Below are 19,123 nucleotides of genomic sequence, written 5' to 3' on the forward strand. Positions count from 1 at the left end.
AAGCTGGAGTTGGTAGAGTCAGACATATCAGCAGGAAGGCTCCTGCATTTCAGTTCACTAAAATCACAGGCACCGGGACAGGTGATAGAGCTGATGGTGGACTTCATCAAGAAGTCACGGGCCAGCTTCACTTCTCGGTATGAGGACTACTCTTTTCCAAAGGACATCATTGCTCTTGTACGTGATCCTCTCACACTACGTGCAAATAGAGACCACCCTGGCAAAAAAATGATCCCCTCCTTGGATGAAGCTGCATTTCAGATGGAGTGGATTGACTTCCAAACAACCTCCCTGGTCAGCAATGCGCTCAGAAATGCGGAGTCTGTGAGCGCCTTTTGGGTTGCATGCTCAGATGAATACAGCATGATCAAAAGACTGCCATTTATGTGCTGCCACTGTTCCCTTCCATGTGTACATGAGAGTCGACCTTCTCCTCAATGAATGCGATAAAGACACAAGAAAGGAATTGACTGACTTGTAAAAACCTTGAGAACTGCCTTCAGGTAAAAGTGAAATCAAAATCACCAGACATCCAAAAAATGGGATGGGAGATATCAGTTTTCACATTAAGTGCTAAGCTATCGTTATGTATTCTGTAACAAAATTCTTTTTTGTAGGCAAAAGATTAAAGAAGAGGTGATTCTGGTGATAACTGTTGCTGCTGTGACGGTGATTTGTTTCAGCACAAGGAGCTGTCCACTGTCTGCTGTGCCGCTCACGCCCTGTTCCGTAGCATGAATGTTTCTTTGTCCTTGACTGTCATGGCGTTGTTTAATAATTAAAAGCCTCTTTATCAAAATAATCCAGTTGCCGACACCTGTTCTAGAGCAATCACTGCATGGCCGGCAGGAAACCAAGCTCAACTGCATTGGAGACATCCTGTACAAGGAGTGCAGGAGCAGATTTGGAGAAATCCCAGAAAGGCGATGAGGTGGCCCAAGGCAGAGAGATCGAGCAGTTGGTGATGAGGTGGTGTCAGCTCTGAATGCAGTGGATAAAGGTAAGGCAGGAGTAAAGCAAGGCCTGAAGCTACTGCGAGAGGAGGTTAAGAAAACCTTGCCAGGCTGCAGAGGGCAGAACATTTTTGCAAATGCACAAAGGAGAAAGAAAAGAGTAAGAATCCCTTCAAGCAAGCAAGACAACTGCCGGAGGACATGAGGAGTGGAAACCTGGATATTACAAAGTCTGAGCTTGAAAACCACATCAGCGAGCAGTACTGTGAACCAGCAAAGTCGACCCCATTGGGATCTCCAGGTTACGCTCCTTGCCCAGCTCCCCCAGCCTAACCGTTCAAAGCTGCTCTCCCCAAACTTGCCAAGGCAGCAGACGTTGTCCAAAAAGCAAGAGCAGCCTCAGCCCCAGGCCCCAAATAGATTCTGTATAAGCTTTACAAAAACTGCCCTACGGTCTTAAGAATCCTGTGGAAACTCCTAAGAGCGGCGTGGAAGAATCAAGTAATCCCTTCAGAGTGGCAAAGAGCTGTCATAGTTTTCATCCCAATGGAGCAGAACTCCAGTAGCATCAGCCAGTTCATGAGTATAGCCTACTCACAGCCCTATAAGATAGAGGTTCATGCGTGAATGCTGTATGTATGGTATTATTTGGTTTGAAATCTTTTGAATTTAAATTTATACATGCCAGTGTGACCCATGTGTAATCAGGCCGTCTTCTAAGAATTATTCACTGGAGCCGCTCATGTTGGTTGGAACAGTATTTTTATTACACTGCCAGCCTGCATGTGTAACAAAACAAAACAGAGCAGAATGGTGATTCTCGAAGGTAACCGCACACTCGTTTTAACTGTGTTTCACAGAATTATAAATGCTTTTACAGTTTTTTTTTTTTTTACAACAATATGAATAACACTATGAAATTTTAGAATATTTTTAACTCTGCATTTCATCATGAAATATTTACATTGCAAAGGTATGACTTACATTCAAAGAATAAATCTTAGTGTTTTATAAACCAAAAATGTCTCAATAAATGCTTGAAACAACATACCTGCATGTGTTACAAAACCAAACAGAGCAGAATGGTGATTCTCCAGGTAACCGCATGCACGATGCTAATGTTAGCCGCTAGCTAGCGATCTTTTATCATCAATAAAACATACAAAAACGAAGAGTTAACTCATCAACAACATGGCAAAATTATTGTTAAGACACTGAACAATAAACCACAAATAATCATCTTCGGTTGTATGTGCATTAATGTGAACTTAATTGAACATTCAGAGACCGTTTTACACGTTACCTGTAATAATTCCTCCGATGCTGTGAGGAATTACCCATAACGCCCTGCCATCTCTACTCTGAGACCAAGCTGCAGTTACACATATACAACAGCAGGTGTCACTGTTGGGCCATTTAGTTGGATGTAATCCAAACCTATTTAACCATGTTGCTGTGAGTCACAAGAAGAACTCGTTAAAGCAATAGGCAGCATAAATGATCGCCTAGATCAACTACTAGGCGTCCTCACAAATATCGGTGAATCAATAAATGCATTGGTGAATGAGTGAATTCTTCGTCCTTGCCTCTTTTACATGGTTGAAATCAAATGTTGCCGGGCCCGAATGGCCTTCTGGGTAGGATGCACATTCATGGGTCCAGCTTATGCTGCTCTGGCAGTGGTATGTCGTGCCGGTGTGCCACATTGTGGAGGACGCCGCACGCCATCACAATGCGGCACACCTTGCTGTGTTGCGCTCCAAGGCCGGCCGCAGCTCTGCGCACAGTTCCAGGAGGATTGCCCTCAGGAACCTAAAGCGGCTGATGAGCCAGTTGTCATCATGTGCCAATAAATCTTCTCTGTCTCTGAACACACGCTCTCTTCGTGCACCATTTATAATGTCTTCCAACGGTATTTTTTGCACCACTTTGCGCATGCTTTTATATCAACTCATGTAATTGAAGACAGGTGGGTGTGTTAATTGTTCATCGGTGTTAATTGTTCATGTGTCTCTGATGTGCACATCACTTAGTCTGAGGACTAATTGTTTTCACATTTATTTATTATAACAGTTTCCCAGCATCACCTCTAAGTGTCCCAAAGGATCAACAGCTGTAGAAACGTGCGTACGCCAGCCATGAAGTTGGCGTGAGGCACCGCACATTTCCACGATCATTTCAGTCTTGATACATCTGAACTTTGCCGTGAAAAAGAGCGTACGCCACGTTTTTGTGCGCACGCACCCTTTGTACATGAGGCTCCTGGTATCCAAGTACTTTGCGGATGTGCTGCACCCACCACAACAGTTAGAACATCCAATGGAAATGCCTACTGTACCTCTAACTTCTCAATCTTGTTTGTCACAGCATTTGGAGGCTCTGCTTTCTGATCAGATTAATGTATGGCACCCTGCCTTGTCCCCTGAAGGCTGCCCACCAGTGGAAAAAGAACAAGTTTTCTGACCTGGCAGCAGATTGCAGGGAGGCGGGCTGAAAGGCTGTTGCATGTCCTGTGGAAGTAAGGTGCCGGGGCTTTGTTGGCTCCCCAACGTAACTACTGGCCTGCGACATGGGCTACGCAGGAGCAGGACACCGGAAAGCTCTCAAAGAGCTGGTGTAGGAAGCATAGAAAGGCAATTTCTGGCTGTGGCTGAAGAGGAAGCACAGGAGTTAGGGGGGCAAGCAACACCTAGGGCAGCAGCAGGGAGTGGCAGGGAGAGATCTCCTTTACCCCAGTACATCTACCGCCACCAGGAGACTTACTGGGGTATAGAAGTGAAACATCCCTGACTGGTAGTCCCCAGGTGATGACCAGACTAGGCCCAAAAAGGTGTTCGGTGTGGCTTCCCCAGGCAGAGGATTCTCAGGCACCTGTAGGCAAAGTTACTGTTAGAGATGCTGCGATGCCCCAGCAGGTAGACTACTAATCTGCATAGCGATCTGACAGGCTCATATGTACCTGATGATATCAGCTGAACAATATATACAACTTAATAATAATAATTATTAATTTATTTTTATTTATGATTAAACAGATTTAAATGCAATTGTTTTTATTAACAAAATAACAGCTCATGTTTGTAAGAGAGAAAACATCCAGAGATCACAATCAACAGAAAACATCTTCAAACTTCACAAAATATAACTTTAATGGTAGACCAGTTTTGAACAGTGATCTGTCAGACTCAGAGAGAGAGACCGGGACAGAGAGAGAGAGAGACAGGTGCCACTGAGCAGCAGACGGGTCAACAGGCTCATTTTATAAAACAAAAACAGAAGACTTCTCAGACTCGTCACATCTCTACAGTTTCATGTTTCTGCAGCAGCTTTATGAGGAGTAACCACACACACACAGTTTGTATTGAACCGTGTTGATCACATGATCATCATGTGGACCTATTTAACCTGCAGTCTGACTCTGATGTTCATGGCTGCCAGCTCGGCCACAAAGTACCTAAACACGTACGGCACGGACACCGAGTCGATGGCATCGCTCCTGCCGCACAGCAAGCACACCGTCTGTCGGTGCCTCATGGCCGACCAGTAGGGGGGGGGCTTCTCCAGCAGGGGGGACAGCAGGCTGCCGCAGTCCACGCACACCTGAGCCACTGAGCGGTCAGAGCAGTTGAACAGACGGTCGTGCAGCAGGAAGGATGAGCCGTGAGCCAGCAGGGCGTCTCGCTCCATCTCCCCGAACCGGATCCCACCCTGGATGTTCCTCCCCCCCACCGGCTGGTTGGTCACTTTGTCCCGCGCCCCCGTCGTCCTCACCTGGAACTTGTCGGAAACCATGTGACGCAGACGCTGGTAGTAGACAACCCCAATGAAGATGTCTGCCTCAAGCTCCCTCCCGCTCAGCCCGCTGTACAGCCGTTCTGTGCCGTAGTAGTTGTACCCCCCTGCCTGTAGCATCTTGCCAAAGTACTCGAGCGCCGAGCTGTCCTCGGAGAAGCTGAAGGGCGTGGCGTCGTGGCTCAGGCCGTGCAGTGCACCTGACTTCCCTGCCATGCTCTCGATCAGCATGCCGATGGTCATGCGAGATGGGAAGCCGTGCGGATTGAACAGAATGTCGGGGCTCATGCCGCTCTCACTGAACGGCATGTCCTCGGCCGGCCACAGGCGGCTCAGGATGCCCTTCTGACCATGCCGGCTGGCGAACTTGTCGCCGATGGTTGGGTTACGAGGGATTCGAACCGTGATGCAGACCCGCTTGAAGCGGCCCGAGCCAGTGTCGTTACTGCAGATCTTGATGTTATCGACCACGCACGACTCCTGGTTCCTGAGAAACACAAACACATGTTAACTTCCTTTAATCTGAGGAGGTCAGAGGCTAACTTTAAAACACACCGAGGAGGGTCAGAACTGAAGATCACAAATACTGTGTTACAGTACTGCAAGTACAGATACCTGAAAACTACACAGTATTTTTCTGACAATGTTTTCCTTTTAGCCATTTTAATACCAATATCTACTTTCTACTAAAAAAACATAAAAAGATGATTCTTTGATTTAGGTTCCAATTTTTTCAGTTTAACAGTCTCCAAATATTTATCATATTAGCTCAACGGCCGGTAGAAATGTCCTTCAGAAGGACACTTTTTACTTTGTACAGTGAGGACATCTGAGAGCCTGGACACTACGTTGGTGCTGCAGGGCACTACTTCTACAGATACTACACAAGTATCTGTACGTATACTTTTTTCTATGATTTGATGCTATGTTCACTTTTAGAGTCTTTAATTATAATGTGAAACATTGTTAAACACTGATGATTTAACACTGACTTGTAGAAGGTGATGAAGGTCTGTCCCGTGTTCAGGTTGATGTAGCTGTAGAATGGGTCTCCGTACTGCAGTGTGGACCCGATGTGAGGCAGACCGTCACCGTCCAGTTTGTCCGACACTTTGGGGTCTCCAGGTTTGGTCCCGAACACGACACTGTCTTCACCCCGAACTTTGTCTGCCAGGTCCACCAGCTCAGTCTTATAGATGCTGCCATGAGCGAAGCCGCGCTCCCACGATGACTTGTTCACGATCTAAGGAGACATGAATCTGTGCATCACTCTACAGGTTATTTACTGCAGCAGTTGTACTCTTCTTCTATGCTATATTTATTGCAGCTTCCACTCTTCTTCTATAGTTTATTGACAGCAGATGTTTGTCTTCTTCTACAGTAATATTAACAGTAGCTGCAGAGTTGCTCACCATGGCGTCCTCCATGTCGTAGCCCGTGTAGGAGATGACGGCCACAACGGCGTTGGTGCCGCTCGGGTAGTTGTCGAGGTCGTAGCGGTCGTACATGGAGGGCCGGACCAGCGGGCTCTGAGGCGTCTGCAGGCGGTAAAGCTTGTTATCGGATCGATCCGTGAAGGAGTGAAGAGGGAAACCCATCGTCTGCTTACCTGAGGACACACACAGTTAACCCTTTAACCTCCTGAACAGACACACGGGGGATCCATGAGTGAGAATCTTCAGAGGCTTCATATCAGTAGAAAGTGACCTGAAGGTTATGGAAGTTTTGTTTTTGGTATTATGATAACATTTTTACAGGATTATGTAGACAACAAGCTCACACCCGCACATCGCTCTCCGTTGCATAAACAATTAATGTTTTAGCAATCACATGTTAACATGTTAGATAAACCTGCACAGGCACGACGCTTCATCACTGCGCAAAGTAAAAATGTCACAGCAGGAGCACTGTGCCTGGGCTGTGTGTGTGTGTGTGTGTGTGTGTGTGTGTGTGTGTGTGTGTGTGTGTGTGTGTGTGTGTGTGTGTGAGTGTGTGTGTGTATGTGTATGAAGGTCCATACGTTTCAATAAACGTGCGCAGCTATCAACTGAACGTGCTTTGACGCCTGTGCAGCAAAGCAACGCCTGACGTGTCATGTAGTTTGCCCATTGACTTATAAGTCAATGGGCGGGGCCGGGCTTTTGTCCATGGGGCCTGGCCGGGCTCAGCCCGAACGAGCAATGTGGAGCCGCCGCCTTGTGGGCCCACCACCTGCAAGGATAGGCATAGGGGTCAGGTGCAATGCAAACTGGGCAGCAGGCAAAGGCGGGGGCCTTGGCGTGCTGATCCCCGGCAGCATAGACTGGTTGTTGGCACGTGGAATGTCACCTCTCTGGTGGGGAAGGAGCCGTAGCTGGTGCGGGAGGTGGAGCGTTACCAACTAGAGATAGTTGGGCTCACCTCCACGCACAGCTCTGGCTCTGAAACCAAGATCCTGGAGAGGGGCTGGACTCTCACCTTTTCCGGAGTTGCCCAGGGTGAGAGGCGTCGGGCGGGTGTGGGGATACTCACAAGCCCCCGGCTGAGCGCTGCTGTGTTGGAGTTTTCCCCAGTGAACGAGAGGGTCGCCTCTCTGCGACTGCAAGTTGCGGAGAGGAAGGCTCTGACTGTTGTTTGTGCCTATGCACCGAACAGCAGTTCGGAGTACGCGGCCTTCTTGGAGTCACTGGGTGGGGTCCTGGAAGGGATCCCATCTGGGGACTCCATAGTTCTACTGGGGGACTTTAATGCTCATGAGGGCAATGATGGAGAAACCTGGAGGGGGGTGATTGGGAGGAACGGCCTGCCCGATCTGAACTCGAGTAGTGTCTTGTTATTGGACTTCTGTGCTCGTCATGGATTGGCCATAACAAACACCATATTCGAACATAGGGTTGCTCATAAGTGTACCTGGTACCAGAGCACCCTAGGCCGTAGATCAATGATCAACTTTGTGGTTGTTTCATCAGATCTGCGACCGCATGTTTTGGACACTCGGGTGAAGAGAGGAGCAGAGCTGTCAACTGATCACCACCTGGTGGTGAGTTGGATCAGAGGGCGGGGGAGGCTGCGGGACAGACCTGGTAAACCTAAACGTGTGGTGAGGGTGAACTGGGAACGTCTGGCAGAGGCCCGCGGGGTCTTCAACTCCCACCTCCGGAAGAATTTCTCTTGCATCCTGGGGGAGGTTGAGGACATGGAATCCGAATGGGCCGTGTTCAAAGCCTCCATTGTGGAAGCGGCTACAAGGAGTTGTGGTCAGAAGGCTGTCGGTGCCTGTCGTGGCGGCAACCTGAGAACCCGTTGGTGGACACCGACGGTGAGGGAAGCCATCAGGCTGAAGAAGGAGGCCTTTCGGACTTGGTTAGCCCAGGGGTCTCCAGAGGCAGCAGACGGGTATTAAGTGGCCAGAAGGGCTGCAGCTTCTGTGGTTGCGGAAGCAAAAACCTGGGTGTGGGAGGAGTTTGGGGAGGCAATGGAGAAGGACTTTCAGTTGGCCTAAAAGAAGTTCTGGCAAACCGTCCTCTGATGAGGAGGCAGAGTCTGAAGTTCCAGGGAAAGCCTCATCTATATCCGTGGCAGAGGTCGCTAAGGTAGTCAAGAAGCTCATCAGTGGCAACGCGCCAGGTGTGGATGAGATTCGCCCTGAGCTCTGGACATTGTTGGGCTGTTGTGGCTGGCACGCCTCTTCAATGTCGCGTAGAGGTCTGGGACAGTACCTATGGAATGGCAGACCGGGACAGTGGTTCCCATTTTTAAAAAAGGGGGACTGGAGGGTGTCTCCCAACTATCGGGGTATAACACTACTCAGCCTCCAGGGTAAAGTTTATTCCAGGGTGCTTGAAAGGAGGCTCCGGCCGATTGTCGAACCTCGGATACAGGAGGAACAATGTGGATTCCGACCTGGCCGTGAAACAGTGGACCAGCTCTTTACCCTGGCAGGGCTGCTTAGGGGGGCATGGGAGTTTGCTCATCCAGTCTACATGTGTTTTGTGGACTAAGAGAAGGCGTACGATTGTGTCCCCCGGGTGGTCCTGTGGGGGGTCCTGCGGGAGTATGGGGTACCGGGGCCATTGATACGAGCCATCCGGTCGCTGTATAACCAAAGTGAGAGCTATTTCCGCATCCTCGGCACAAAGTCAAACACGTTCCCAGTGCGTGTTGGCCTCCGCCAGGGCTGTCCCTTGTCACCGATGCTGTTTGTGATTTTCATGGACGGTATCTCAAGGCGCAGCCGGGGGGAGGAGGGTTTCCAGTTTGGGGACCTCAGGATTTCATCTCTGCTTTTTGCAGATGATGTTGTTCTGTTGGTTTCATCAAGCTGGGACCTCCAGCAGGCATTGGGGCAGTTTGCAGCCGAGTGTGACACGGTTGGTATGAGAGTCAGCACCTCCAAGTCTGAGGCCATGGTTCTCTGCCGGAAACCGGTGGATTGCCCCCTCCAGGTGGGGAGTTAGTCTTTGCCTCAAGCGAAGGAGTTCAAGTATCTTGGGGTCTTGTTCACGAGTGAGGGTAAGATGGATCGTGAGATTGACAGGCGGATCGGTGCAGCATCAGCAGTAATGCAGGCGTTGTACCGGACTGTGGTGGTGAAGAGGGAGCTGAGCCTGAAGGCAAAGCTTTCGATTTACCAGCCGATCTACGTTCCAACCCTCACCTATGGTCACGAGCTTTGGGTAGTGACCGAAAGAATGAGATCGCGGATACAAGCGGCCGAAATGAGTTTCCTTCGGAGGGTGTCTGGGCACAGCCTTGGAGATAGGGTCAGGAGCTCGGAGATCCGGGGGGAGCTCGGAGTAGAGCCGCTTCTCCTTCGCGTCGAAAGGAGCCAGATGAGGTGGTTCGGGCATCTGATTAGGATGCCTCCTGGGCGCCTCCCTTTGGAGGTCTTCTGGGCACGTCCAACTGGGAGGAGACCCCGCGGCAGACACAGAGCTCGCTGGAGGGATTATATATCCTGTCTGGCCTGGGAACGCCTCGGAATCCCCCAGGAGGAACTGGAAAATGTTGCTGGGGAAAGGGACGCTTGGGTCACCTTGCTGAGTAGGCTGCCACCGCGACCCAGCCCCGGATAAGCGGAAGATAATGGATGGATGGATGGATATTTTTGATCATCAAGGACATGTTCATGTTTCTGTGTTGCAAAATGTTAAATATATCATTCAAAGAAAATTGAAAAACAAAAAAAATTTGCGGGCAATGCGGGCCCCAAATAAGTTACTGTGCCCCCCCTTTCCTGCGCCCTCACCCGCCTGCAATCCAGCCTTTTAGTTCCAAACTTTATATTTTATTAATCTGTGTGTTAATTATTTAAGTCACTATACAGTGAGGATTAGATTACAGCATTGTAGATTCAGTATTTGGAGAAATGGATCATAGATTCAGCGAGCGCAACTCACAGCTGGCTGGTGCGCTTTCTGCGCTAAATCCAGAGAGCACCGCATTCCTTGACGTCAGTGCTGTGAAGCACATTATGGACCTGTCATGAGTGGATGTCATTGAGACAGAATTCAAAGTTGCTAAACAGTTTTTCAGCTCGCAAAGCAATCAGAACAGACGGGGGTGGGTTAGACTGTACAGTAAATCCTCTCAAAGTACCACACGCATCTGATGGCGATGCCAAGTGTGCTGACTGTGTTCAAACTTGAGAAATGTGTTTTCGGACCACAGACGTGCATTGCTTCATAAAAGAAAGGCCCAGTTGGTTCAGCTGGTCTTCGAAAGAGACTTGACCCGAAAATGCACAACCGAGTGGAAAGACAACGTTCTTCGAAGGTTTAGTGGCCACACTCGCCGCCTATAACTTTTAAAGGTAAGCCTTGCTTTTAATGTACCTTATTTTTCCCGCCGTGGCATACTTGTTTATAACACTTAAAGCTGACTGGGTTTTTGTCCTGTCTGAATTTATGCTGCATCTGGCTGTGTGCTCTATTACAGTTGTTTCAGTGATGTGCAATGGCTGAGTGCATGCGTGCGTGAAAGAAAGAGAGGCTCTGTGTGTGTGTGTGTGTGTGTGTGTGTGTGTGTGTGTGTGTGTGTGAGTGAGTGAGTGAGTGAGTGAGTGAGTGAGTGAGTGTGAGAGAGTGAGAGAGAGAGAGAGAGAGAGAGAGAGAGAGAGAGAGAGAGAGAGAGAGAGAGAGAGGCTGTAATTTTTTGACAACTCGAGTACACTATGCGATGCCAACGTGAAAACTTGCTCCTTTGGATGTTTTGGTATAAGACATGGATTAGCGTGTTGATTGTTTACAGAAAACTAATATTATCACGTATTTACATCGTATACTGAGTTCTTGAGTGGCAGAAAGTGACCCCCGCATTCACTGAATGCCCCCCGGTTAGATGTGCTCTGATGCTGACTCTGATAAATTAAATGTTGAGTCATAATTTCGTCACTATCACACCACCTGCTGAAACTGTGTTGGTCTGGACTTTATAGACACTCGTGTGGTCGCTAGTCTGTCTGTCATGTGTTGTCTGTGAAAACAAAGACGAAGGAGACAAAGGAAAGTGACGTACTTCCTGTAACCAAAAAAAAAAACCTTGTTTTTTAGTAATGAAATGTTTAAAAAATAAAAGGTGAATGAGTGGGAGGGGCAGTGGGGCAGAGGGCTTTCCTTCTGGGAGCGCATGATGTCACTCGGGATTCCCCGGTCGTCCCGTTTGTTTCATCATTCCTCCCAACAATGACAGTTGATCAAAAAGTGGTTATGATGCGCAAAAATCATGAGATATCAGTGAAGTTATATGATACACGGGAATTATAAATTAATCCATCCATTAAATTGAGCACGTCCCGTGAAAAAACCCACAGATCATTTGTTAACGATCTCAAATCACTTGTTGTCACCAATACTGCTCTTCTAAATCAGTTCTGCCCACGGGACAGATACATACTCAAAAATAATAAAAATCCGCTGGTCAAATATTGAGTAATGTAGCGGTTATAATTTCCAATTGAAAATGAAGCAAAAATAAAAATAATACACACACAAAAAAAACATGGCAACGGTGAGTTTCGATCCCATAATGTTTGGACTGTAATCCCAGCTCCTTACCCAGTGAGCTAACTCTGCCTTCTGTGGAAATGATAAAATAAATATTTCATTCAAATACTTTCTTCCACAATACTAAAAAAACTGTATCTAGGCTACTAACTTTGTGTCTGTGTTTTTCTAATTACATCTCATAATAATACTTAAAAAATAAAAAAACTATAATTATATACGAGTGTTTTATTGGCTCGACGGCACCATCTACTGGATGAAAATGGAACACAGAAATAGAATGAAATAGAGGAAAACAACGTGAGGCGTTCATGTACGCGGACTGGTGTGTGCGATGCAGATCAACCTCCGGTTGCGTAGTATCAAAAAATGCGAACGCGTGTGTGTGTGGACACTTAACAAAATTTCTCCAACAGTAATAGGCGTGCGTGCACACGCTTCTAAGTGCAGTACGCATGTTCTTGTTACACGTGATGTAGTCTGCGCACGTAACAACGCACGTGCGCACGCACGGGTACAAAATTTACTATGTTTATCACGCTGCTGCGCAGGTGTCTGCTAATATTGATATGGATGGACATTCATAGTGTGTGCGTGTGTGAGTGTGTGCCTGTGTGAGTGTGTGTGTGTTTGTCAGACAGACCCATCTGGCACTGGTACATGTTCCTGGGACTCTGGTTGTGGTCTGAGTACGGGATGAAGTTAGCGACCACGCTCAGCATGCTGTGAGGAAACAGCTCCTGATGAGACGTCACTCTGGGCTCCACCTCGTCCTCCATCACACCCACATTGATGTACAGCTGCAGAGACAGACACAGGATCAGTAATCGTCAATAATCAATAAGCTGAATCACCAAACATCTATAACACTCAGTGTACCTGTTCAAAGGTGCCAATCAGCTCCTGCCTCCCCAGAGATAAGTTCCTGACGGGCCGCACCATCCTGCAGGGCGTGGTGAACAGGAACAGACCCGGGTACAGGCTGGCCTTCCCCGTTTTAGGAACCAGAACTATCTCAGTCCAAGGAGGCATCTTCTTCTCCCTCAGCACCTGGAGGGTTAAACACGAAAAAATATCAGATAATGTGTAAGGTGCAGCCAGGTGTAAATCATATCATGTGAACGTACCTTAAACCTGCGTAACGAGTTGACCACCGCTGGAGCTAATTCAGTCTCCACCCAGCCGACCATGGCCCCGTCCAGCACCACCGGGTAACAATCTGAGATCGCCTGCCCCGGAGAGCCATCCACAGGAGTCACACCTAAGGATTCAAAGATTTAATAAATACAACGCATTAACACCCGCTCATTCATCAATCATTCATGTGTTCATCTGTAAACCCACCCAGGGAGCAGAGCAGCGTGGGCAGAGACACTGTGGAAAGACTCTGCGTGACAATCTCACAGCTGGCCGTCATGTGGTTCATGAGTCCACACGGCTCCCCGTCCGGCGTGTGGACCGGGCACAGAAAGCCCCAGGACTCAGGCAGAAGCTTCCGGACCGTCGTGGTCCTCATCTTGGCGAAGGCGGCTCCTCGGTGCACGCAGCGGAAGTGAGACAGGTAGCGGATGAAGTTCAGTTTGTCTGCGACGACACACAGACCCGTGTTCTGCAGCATGCCGAGTCCTGATGACACAGAAGGATGGTTTAAAACAGGAACTTTGTTTCTTAAACACACACACACAGACATCCACACGGATCAGTACCCGTCCTGGAGTTGAGGTTCCCAGTGGCCATCAGGTACTCAAAGGGTTTGGTGAGGTCGGAGCCCATGTTGAAAATCTTCATTACGTTTTCTGCGCTCCAGCCTCCGCTCAGCCGGCTGCCGCGCTTCTCGAAGGACAGCTTCACCGACACCAACCAGGCCGACAGGCGCTCCTGGGGGGGGAGTGTTTCTTTAGAGGCTGAGCTGTTTTTCCTGCCTCTAAACTCTATCGTTATCAATAACTTCATGTTCTTCAGTGTTGGTGAAGCTCAGAGCTCAACATGCTAACGATGACTTCACACTGGAAGCTTTGCAGTCATTGAAGTCAATCTGGTTTGATTTAAGCTCCTGTGAGGAGTTCTTTGCTGGTTATGAAACAGACTGAAATTAATTCTGATGACTCTCTATGACCATCAAAAGCAAACCAGACAATCAGCGACAAGATGATTATTTCTATATCGTTATTTTTAATAATGAAACTGGGGGGTCAGATGAAGTGATTACCTGCACGCTGCCTTTGTTCACATTTTCCAGGGCAAAAATTTTAAGTGGGTGATGCATATGAAAGCAGGATGAGATTTTTGCTCAACACCACTTAAGCAAAATCAGCAAACAGATAAGAGGTACGGCTTTGTCAACAGGGGGAGCCAAAATCAACACAAACCGAAAGTTCTTTAAAGAAAAAGCCCCTGAAATGACTTCAATTTAATGACCCCATTCAAAGACTCAATGTGATACAAATTATAAGGAGCTATAAAACAGAAAGTCACAGCAAAGAAGAGCTGCTAAAACTAACAAAGTTAGAGTAAAACTAGAGTTAGTGTCTCACCTTGAGGAACATGAGGTAGAGCTGGCCTGGTGTCAGGACCTCCTGACACATGATGCTGTCGGGGTTCTCCTCCAAACACTCCTGCTTCGCAAAGCTGAACAGCTTCCTCGTCATCAAACACAGCAGGTGGAACTTCTCTACGTCAGAGCGCAGGTGGATCAGGATGCACTCACTGTAACACAGACACACACACACTTTATATTCACATCCACACAGTTTAACACACAATGTGAAGTTGGTGTGTAGATGTTGTGTAGTGTTTGACAGACTCACTCTAACAGGAAATGAGCACACTGCTCGTTGGTGAACCACTCAGGCAGGCTCATCTTCACCCTGAACCTCTCTCCGAGGTAGTTGAGAGTGGAGCTTCGGGTGGAGCAGCCCTCCTCCATCACCACACGCAGCATCTCACACACACAGCTCCTAAAGAACGAGTTCTCCTCCAGACCCTTCATCAGCTCCTGCTGCACCTCCAAGTCCGACAGCTCCACCAGAGCCTGGAAAGACACACACCAGCAGGGGGCGCTACACTTTACTATGGTTTATCTCAGTCCACTGTAAGAGAAGTAAACGTGTTCCACAGTAAACGTGGCCCACTGTCAACATGGCCCACAGTAAACATGCGTCATAGTAAACGTGTCATAGTAAACATGTGTCATAGTAAACATGTTCCACAGCAAACGTGTTCCACAGCAAACGTGGCCCACTGTCAACATGTTCCACAGTAAACATGTTCCACAGCAAACATGTTCCACAGCAAACATGTTCCACAGCAAACATGTTCCACAGTTAGCGTGGCCCATCTGTACCTTTGCAAATCAACTCAAAGAACGGTCCACAACTGAGGAACCAGCCAGCCGGAGTGACGAGGGGAACGAGAGGGATAAAATCCAGGTCATGAGTGTTGCGGTCGATTTTCGTATCCTAGCTAACGTTACTGTCTTTTGAAACTACATTATGCACGTGTCAATCATCCCCACTTGCGAATGTTTTTTTTGGAGGTGGGTGAGGTAAGGGGAATGCATCCGGAACTATGATTGGTCAAACTCTTTTCCTTCTTCTTTTGCTTTTCGGCAGGCTAGACGCTCGCTGGCATATTGCTGCTGCCTCTTGGGGTTAGACTTAAGTTGACTTGAGTTAACTTCTCTCCACCGCTGGTAAAACTGACAAGGCGTCACCAGCTTTTTGCGAACTTTAGGGGGACAAATCGTAACAGTGTACTTTGATGTGAAAATGCGTACAGGTTGGCAGGTCTGATATATGTTGATATGTTAACATGTATATTGTCAGCAGGCAGCAGAGTGGACCTGATGCTCACCTTTAGAGCGAAGCCAAGAGGGAGAAAGAAGAGCTCCTTCTGGTAGATGAAGTTAAGCATCACAGTCCCATTCTCCAGATAGTGAAGGTTCATGTTGATGGCCATGTGCTCCTCCTTCACACACCGCATAGAGATACCTGAGGAGGAGAGGGCGGCCATCTTTAAACATACAGGTTTAATTTACAGAGCCCTACTTGTACTGGGTGTATTACATATTCAAGGTGGTATTTACCGTACTGGGTGTATCCCTGTCCTCTGCTCCTCCACTTGGGTCGGGACATGGCGATGGGATAGTTTCTCCTTGGCATAATCAACATCCTGATCACCTTCTCGATCCCGTTCACGATGAAGTAACCGCCCATTTCCTGTTGACATATAAACTTTATTAATGTGTAAAATTTACTATAATTTCATTTAGTATGTGTGACCTGTGCCTCCTCATTGTGCTCCACCAGCTCTCATCTGTATACACCTATCAACCATAACATTATGACCACTGACAGGGCTGTGTAGCTGCAGACCGGTCAGGGTGCCCATGCTGACCCCTGTCCACCACTAAAAGCTCCTACAATGGACACGTGAGCATCAGAACTGGACCACGGAGCGATGGAAGAAGACAGCCTGGTCTGATGAATCACGTTTTCTTTTACATCATGTGGATGGCCGGGTGCGTGTGCGTCTCTTCCCAGGGGCACCAGGATGCACTATGGGAAGAAGGTGAGCCGGGGGAGGCAGTGTGATGCTTTGGGCAATGTTCTGCTGGGAAACCTCGGGTCCTGCTGTTCATGTGGATGTTACTTTGACATGTACCACCTACCTGAACATTGTGGCAGACCAAGTACACCCTTTCATGGAAACAGTATTCCCTAATGGCAGTGGCCTCTCTCAGCAGGATAATGCGCCCTGCCACACTGCAGACATGGTTCAGGAATGGTTTGAGGAACACGACGAGTTCAAGGTATTGACTTGGCCTCCAGATTCCCCAGATCTCAATCCAATGGAGCGTCTGTGGGATGTGCTGGACAAACAAGTCCGATCCATGGAGGCCCCACCTCGCAGCTTACAGGACTTAAAGGATCTGCTGCACAAGTCTTGGTGCCAGATACCTCAGCACACCTTCAGAGGTCTCGTGGAGTCCATGCCTCGACGGGTCAGGGCTGTTTTGGCAGCAGAAGGGGACCTACACAGTATTAGGCAGGAGGTCATAATGTTATGGCTGATCAATTGTGTGTGTGTGTGTGTGTATGTGTGTGTGTGTGTGTGTGTGTGTGTGACCTGTGCCTCCTCGTGGTGCTCCACCAGCTCTCGGGGACTCAGCCCGTGCAGGTTACACAGCTTTGACTTCACCATTATGGGCAGCTGACCGAGCGACTGTTTAATGATGCCTTTAGGGACACCGTTCACCGACCAGCTGACGTCCGCCTTCAGCACAGAGTGATGGTTAACACGTATATTATATAACAATAATAATAATCATTATATAACATAATATTTATTATAAACATAAGACTGTGTGAGACTGACCACCAGCTTCCCCCGGTACGAACACCTCCTCCCTCTGCACTCAGCAGGAAACACCTTCATCTCCCTGCAGATGCTGCCTTTGGCCACCAGGGGACTGAAGATGGTCGCCTCCACGAACGCCAGACTGATCTGCTCGTTCCTGAAGGAGAACTCCAGAGGAGGGATGGACTGAGGGGGGGGGGGGGGGGGAGAGACCGTTTGCAGATTAATCAGTTGTGTAAAATGTTCTTCAGAGTGTCAGACTTCTTCTTCAGTCAAACCAACAGTTTAAAAATAAAAACTTTACAAAATGACAAAAAGCTGAAAATGTGTTGATGAAAAAAAAATCAATAAAACTATTAAAAGATTTAAATGATCTTCTGATCTGTGAAGTTAAACTCTGCCACACACAGAACATTCAGAGGACTGACTGTATACAACATTATCTCTGACTGTATATAACATTATCTCTGACTGTACACAACATTATCTCTTGTATTCGATCCGCGGACACTGTTTCTGCTTTAAAATCATCTTAAGACATATTTTTCCAAACTTGCCTTTTTAGCTGACAGCTAATTTATTAGAGCTCTGATGTGCATAATATCTCCATATTTTAACCTTATTGTATTTTGCTACCTTTTGTTTTATTTTAACTTTTCTTTATACAGTTGTTTAACTGCATGCTTGTATTTTGAGATTTTTGTGTTCTGTGCTGTTTTTAACTTCTGGAAAGCACTTTGTGCTCCTGTCTTGAAAGGTGCAATACAAATAAAGTATTATTATTATTATGATTGTAAACATTAGTCACTTTGACATCAGTCTGTGTGCTGCATGTTAAAGTTAGTCCTGAGCGGCTCCTCAGTTTTTCATCTCCATAATAAACCGCTCACGTGACGCAGAGCTGTACTTATAAACGCATATGTAAGAATAAAACGTTGATTGAAGCCGCAGTTTCATCACATGATCTTCTAACATTTATGTTTTTCTTATTTGTAACTTTATCCGGACTAAGCAGACCTGCACGGCCCGGCTCAGCCCGGCATAGTTTAGCCTAACATGTAACTCTAACATGATAATATAACACACAGCTTTACTGTATAATATAAGTTAGACTGGTTTATAAATATCCAGACTATACGGACCTGCACGACCCGGCTCAGCCCGTCAGAAACCGCCTGGTCGAAGGACTCGATGTGGGCTCGGGTCAGGTCCTGGACCGCCGCGTGCTGGTCCTCCTTCAGGGCGCCGAAACCTGCCCGGGTCAGGTTCTTCAGGCTCGGTCCGGACGGTAAGTTTGTCCACTTTGTAGAAAAGTCCATGATGGTTCTGTCAGGGCTTCATGTGCTTGTTTACCACATGTGCACGCTGAACACGGAAGTACCTCCGTGTAACACCGGAAGTCTTCTTCTTCTTCGGTATTTTTGTTGTCGGACTCTCTTACCGCCACCTAGTGGCGAAAACAATAAGGGGTTTTATTCCTTGAACATTCTATTGCCGACAGGGCTCTGCCACAGTTTGTTATCCTGTTCTCCTTCTGCATTCTTCCAGCTACAAAAACCGTTCAGCTATAAAACTGTTAAGCTTTTCAAAGACATTTGTGCTTGTATTTTTCTTTTCTACTCTTTATTCTTTTTAAAATATAACATATACTTTTTCCACAAAATTTTAGAATGAGAAGAGATCTTCAACTCTGGTTCACTCATTCAACTTTGAAATGCTATAACTTCAGCATACTTTCACACACTTTTCTTTAAACTATTTATCTTGTATTCAGCTTTTTGCTATCTTTTACAGTTTTTCTTTTATACTGTTTTTAGCCTTTTCCGATTGTAACATTAGTGTGAATTGCGTGGAATGTTTGGGGTACAGTTACAATTTTATCCTCAAAATGTATAAAATGATACAATTTTGAAGCCAAATGGATTAACAGTTTTGACACAATAAGCTTCAAAGCAACAGGAGCACTGAAAAACTCTCCATCAACTGTAATGTTAAATGTAACTTCAACTTCCTCAGGCGACCCACTTGGGAGCACTT

At 47.3% G+C, this 19,123-nt stretch overlaps 1 protein-coding gene across 2 annotated transcripts; it reads right to left on the minus strand.

The window, feature by feature from the left end:
- Nucleotides 1–4,027: 4,027 nt before the first annotated feature.
- polr1b (RNA polymerase I subunit B) lies at nucleotides 4,028–18,461 on the minus strand. 2 transcript variants are annotated; one of them, XM_069658993.1, is made up of 15 exons: nucleotides 18,229–18,461; nucleotides 17,105–17,272; nucleotides 16,856–17,002; nucleotides 15,813–15,945; nucleotides 15,581–15,717; nucleotides 14,536–14,759; nucleotides 14,263–14,434; nucleotides 13,435–13,606; nucleotides 13,073–13,354; nucleotides 12,856–12,989; nucleotides 12,608–12,778; nucleotides 12,372–12,528; nucleotides 6,158–6,354; nucleotides 5,738–5,988; nucleotides 4,028–5,232 (listed from the first exon to the last, which is right to left on the minus strand). In XM_069658993.1, exons 1-15 carry the CDS (start codon nucleotides 18,403–18,405, stop codon nucleotides 4,350–4,352), a joined length of 3,405 nt encoding a protein of 1,134 aa, XP_069515094.1. In that variant the 5' UTR covers nucleotides 18,406–18,461; the 3' UTR covers nucleotides 4,028–4,349. The 2 variants fall into 2 exon arrangements, with proteins under 2 accessions (XP_069515094.1, XP_069515095.1); XM_069658994.1 differs by lacking the exons at nucleotides 16,856–17,002; nucleotides 17,105–17,272; nucleotides 18,229–18,461 and having other exon boundaries at nucleotides 15,818–15,902.
- Between the last annotated feature and the right edge of the window lie 662 nt (nucleotides 18,462–19,123).

This window comes from Semicossyphus pulcher, unplaced genomic scaffold, assembly GCF_022749685.1.
Source record: "Semicossyphus pulcher isolate SPU_LCO1_2020_fin unplaced genomic scaffold, fSemPul1.0.p SCAF_12, whole genome shotgun sequence".
NCBI lineage: Eukaryota > Metazoa > Chordata > Actinopteri > Labriformes > Labridae > Semicossyphus > Semicossyphus pulcher.